General features: G+C 38.6%; 1 protein-coding gene across 1 annotated transcript; it reads left to right on the top strand.

The window, feature by feature from the left end:
- Positions 1–422: 422 nt before the first annotated feature.
- On the top strand, positions 423–4411 carry SLN (sarcolipin). The gene is made up of 2 exons (XM_044666292.1): positions 423–497; positions 3768–4411. Exon 2 carries the CDS (start codon positions 3832–3834, stop codon positions 3925–3927), a length of 96 nt encoding a protein of 31 aa, XP_044522227.1. The 5' UTR covers positions 423–497; positions 3768–3831; the 3' UTR covers positions 3928–4411.
- The last annotated feature ends 364 nt before the right edge of the window (positions 4412–4775 follow it).

The raw sequence follows: 4775 nt of genomic DNA, 5'->3' as shown, positions 1-4775 counted from the left end.
GTCAGTGCTAGTGTATAATATCCACATGTCCATTCTGGGACTAATCTTAAGCCTTTTTTGGTTTACGAGTATCAAAAGCAGAACCACCAGTCCTTATTTATTAAAACTTTTTATAGCAGGAATTGGTAAGCGGTGAAGAACCCCAAATTAAGCACTCCAAAAGGCAATGGGAAACAGAGCATTTTGGGGGTCTCCATGGTTTAAATAGCAATTTATTTCAAAGAATAGAACTATCACCAGTAAGTCAATACTGCCCTGCAGCCCACCAAAGCTCAAATAGCCACCCATCTGGCCAGGTTGCTCATTGGAAATGCTTGTTTAATGACATCACTTTGATTGTCACTACCCCTGTGGCCCTCCTCCCTGGGACTGACTACTTAAGTTGCTGCTTGAGACCTGGAGTCCAGACTACACTGCGAGGGCAACAAGAGCAGAGCAAAGGCTCAGTTCCAAGATCCAGCCCCAAGGTACACCATATTTATCCTGATTCTCTCCAGGTAACAAGGAATTATCATTTAATATTTATGGTCATTGTCTGTATGCATGTGTGTGAGTATAAAAGCTGTAAATGAGAATGACAAGAGTATATTGATCTTGAAAAACTGGGTTTAGAAGAGATAAACATTATATACTCAATATTCCTAATAATGTTAGGTGAATAGTGCGTTTGGTTTTTTTCCCCCATATGTTATAAGGTTATTTTCCCTCTTTTTTATTCCCTTTCTCCTTTGGAATTTTGCCTTAAGATTTTAGACTATAATCTTCAAAATCTCCATGCAAAAACACTTATTGTCTGCATTGCTTTACTAATCCAAAGTTTTTCCTTTCATCCATATTTCATGAAAGGCAGTGTGGTTCAGTGGAAAGAACATTGGATTTTGAAAAAAGAAATGAGTTTGAATCCCAGATCTACCATTTGTGTCTTTGAGCAATCATTCTATTTCTCTGGGTCTTATTTCCTCCTATAAAATAAAGTCATTAGACTAGATCACTGAGGTATTTTTCCCCCCGCAATAAATTTATGATCCTATGCCTTTGTTGGGAGGAGTACTGCACTGAGAAACAGTGAGGTATAGTGAAAAGTGTGCAGGATTTGTGGATATAGGACATGGGTTGATTATTGTTGGCTCTGTGCCTGAGTCACTTTTGCCTCATTTTCTGCCCCTATAAAATAAGGGAGGTAGACTACATGACCCAAGTGCCCTTCCAAATCAAAATTGACGAGCCTATGCTAAGACACTCAAGTGAGATTGGATGGCTTGTCATCAGGAATGAAGACTGAGCCCTCCAGTCTTCATATCTCTGGCCTCTGAGATATACTAGCTATGTATGTGACCTTGAATAGTAATCTAAGAAACTCAGTAAGATTCTAAATTGCCAAGAAAGTTCCATCCTTCATTAGCAATGGGAGATTCCATATCTAGGAATTTCTGATTCTAATGATGGGCAGCTACATGATGCAATGGATAGAATGCCAGGCCTGGAGTCAGGAAGATTCACCTTCCTGTATTCAAATTGGCCCTCAGACTCTTAGTAGCTGCATGACTCTGGGCAAATTACTTAACCCTGTTTGCCTCAGTTTCCTTAAATCTGAAATGAGCTGGAGAAGGAAATGTCAAACTACTCCATTGTCTTTGCCAAGAAAACCCTCGACTCAGTCAGAGTTGGACATTCCTGAAAATGACTGAATACCAATGATATCACATGTTTAGTGCCTAACTTTGTGAGCAGACATGGTGCTAAACCCTTGGAGGTAATCTGCTAGAAAATAAGTTTACCAACCTGGGTCCTGACCAACTTTGCTTCATGTCCCCTAAGGGATGGTGGCCATGAGAAAAGACCTGTGGAGTTCTTAAAACTGTCACTGGCTGATAACCTTAAATGTTTTGTTGACTTCCAAGGAAATTGCCCTTGTACAATATTTTCTTGGGTTTAATGATAAAAATACTTTAAAAACTATTTCAAAGTAAGAGAAAGCAAGATCCTTTATGATGCATAATAACAAATTTATTCAAGATTACCCTAAAAAAACAACCAATTCTGCAAGATAAACAGCAAGAAACACAGTGCGTCACCGAGCCTAACAGAACAGAATACTCTAGTGGGAATTTCCAGCTATTCATTTCATTGGTTAATCCAAGTAGTCAAAAGTCATCAGTATTTCAGAGTTGGAAAGGCTCTCATGGTTAATCTAACCCCAAACCCTTCTTTTAGATTGACTCAAGAAGCGAGCTTGGTTTTCAAGCCCAATGCTTAGACTCTTGAGATCTACAACTGAAAGGGATCTTAGAAATAATTTATCTAACCCGGTGCATTTTATAGAGGAGGAAACTGAGACCCAACAAAGCAAAGTGATTTGTCCAAGATCATCCAGGTCCTCCTGACACCAAAACCAGTGCTCTTCCCATATTATTGTCTCTCCCAGCCTGCATTTCAGAGTGGTCAGGAATACCAAATAGATAAAAAATATAAACATTTGCTGACATACACATTGATCCACATATGTAAGATATTAGAATTATTTCCTTCATCTCCAAGAAGTTCTATTGACCTACTGCTATGTATGATTATAATTTTAAGATGCCAGAATAATGACAGCAGGTATTTGGTAGAACTTTACAGAAATGTTCTCACAGCCACCCTGTTAGATAGGAAAGGAAGATCTAATTCTTAATTTGCAGATGAAAAAAGGCTTAGAAAGTCAAGGTGATATTCCCCAAGTCATAGTTTGTAAAACAAAGTTCTAGAATCTGAACCTAAAGTCTTCAGGCTTTAGGATTCAATTTTCTTTCCCTTCCATTCTTCCATCAATTAGTTGAGCAGAAAAAAAATAAATCTAATAAAGATAACTGATATTTTAATTGCTATCTTTAATTTTTACTTTTCTTTGTGAGTTCCCCCTTATAACTCTATTTAATTGATTTTTTAAAAACTGAACTACCTTTTTTTTGATGGCCTATAGAGAAAGCCATCATGATTCTAGACTCAGGATCTGGATTCAAGGCCATTATCTTACAGTCATCCCAATTTATTTGGTTTATGTAGATAGAGAGTATACATCTACACCAGGGGTCGGCAATGTATGGCTCTCGAGCCGTATCTGGCTCTTTTGAGGGCCAGATATGGCTCTTTCTGCAGGAGCCATAAAGTCAATTTTTTTCCAGGTGCTGTTACAGGAGCGCGCACTGTGAGCACTGTATGACTCTCATGAAGTTACATTTAAAATAATGTGGTGTTTATGGCTCTCACGGCCAAAAAGGTTGCTGACCCCTGATCTACACTGTCTTCTATAGCATGAGTGGTTAGCAAGTGATTGAATATAATTGAATTTGATCAAATTCATAAAATGTGTTAAATATTGCCATATTACCCATTAACATTTTTTGGGAATCCCAAAATGTCAGGCACTGTACAACATGTGACATCAAAATACAGCCCCCCCCCTTTTTTTTTCTGTTTTGTTTTGTTTTGAGAAGCTTGTAATCTTAGCATAGCTTGGCTAAAGTTAGGTGGCACAAGCTCTTATTAAAATAGCAGTACATCTAAATTTAGCACTTATTCCCTAGGAGTGGTTATTATGTGAGGGATGTTATAAGGGATTCTATGGATGGGATATTTGTAAAATTGTGGACATTGGAGAAGGTGGGAAGTTTTTAGTACTCCTGCCTTCAGAACTGCATCCACAAACTTCTGAGAAAGAAATAGTACTTACTCCAAGCAATATAAAGAGCTTTCCAGGTTCAGTGTGTTTCTTTGCTCACTGACAGGAGTCTGGGGACAGGCAGCTGCCCAGGAGGGTTCCTTCAAGTTTCCTGTTAACTCATCTTGAGCATGGAGCGATCCACGAGGGAGCTGTTTCTCAACTTTACCGTGGTCCTCATAACTGTAATCCTCATGTGGCTGCTAGTGAGATCATATCAATACTAAGAAGTTGAAGATGGCTTTCCTGAGATTGACCAGCACAGAAGAACCCTCAAGCATAGGAGCTCTCCTATGCTGTAGGATGCCTTGGCATGCTCTTGTCTGAAATTACTTGTACCTAGATGTAGCTACGGTGGGATGAAGATTTTCCCTTTGTGGAAACATTTCTCTGGCCTTTGCTAATGTTGTAGGGCTCTATGCTTCTGTGATCTGTGGCAATGTGATTTCATGTTTTCCCAAAATCTCTGTCAGAAGTCTGAAAAAAGTTGTCAAAAGTTGTCTTCAAGTGGGTATTGGATGTGCTTTCTGACACTACAGATGTTAATAAAGCCACTTGTTTGAAAGGGATCACTATGAAACAGGATTGTACCATGTGCTGTGTCCATCCTTCCACAGCTTCTATGCCTCTATGCCAGCCTCTCTTCAACTCTCAGAAAGAAATGTGATATAACTAGTCCACTATGGCTGTCATTTAAATAAAAAAAATTTATAAACCTAAAAAACATTTGGAATTCTCTTTACCTTTTACCAATATTTTATCTTCTGATTACAGACTGGGATTAATCAATGGATAGAGCTCTACAATGGGAATGGAGAACTGGGATCTGGCCCTAAGAGGGCATTAATAAGTCATTTGTTAAATTTAAAGAACACTTTGCTTAAGTGACTAAAATTCTCAAATTTTTAGTGATTCCCTATTTAATCAAGAGCATTTGTTAAGTACCTACTCTGTGCCAGGCATTTGTTCATTCAACATTCAATTATCCAGCATTGATTAAGCACCTATGAGCCGAGGGGCAGCTAAGTGGAACAGTAGTAGTGCAGAACCTAAAGTCAGGAAGTGTCATCTTCCT

This window comes from Gracilinanus agilis, chromosome 3 (assembly GCF_016433145.1).
Source record: "Gracilinanus agilis isolate LMUSP501 chromosome 3, AgileGrace, whole genome shotgun sequence".
NCBI lineage: Eukaryota > Metazoa > Chordata > Mammalia > Didelphimorphia > Didelphidae > Gracilinanus > Gracilinanus agilis.
The sequence above is the reverse complement of the archived record's forward strand: the minus strand, read 5'-3'. Positions and strand labels throughout refer to the sequence as shown.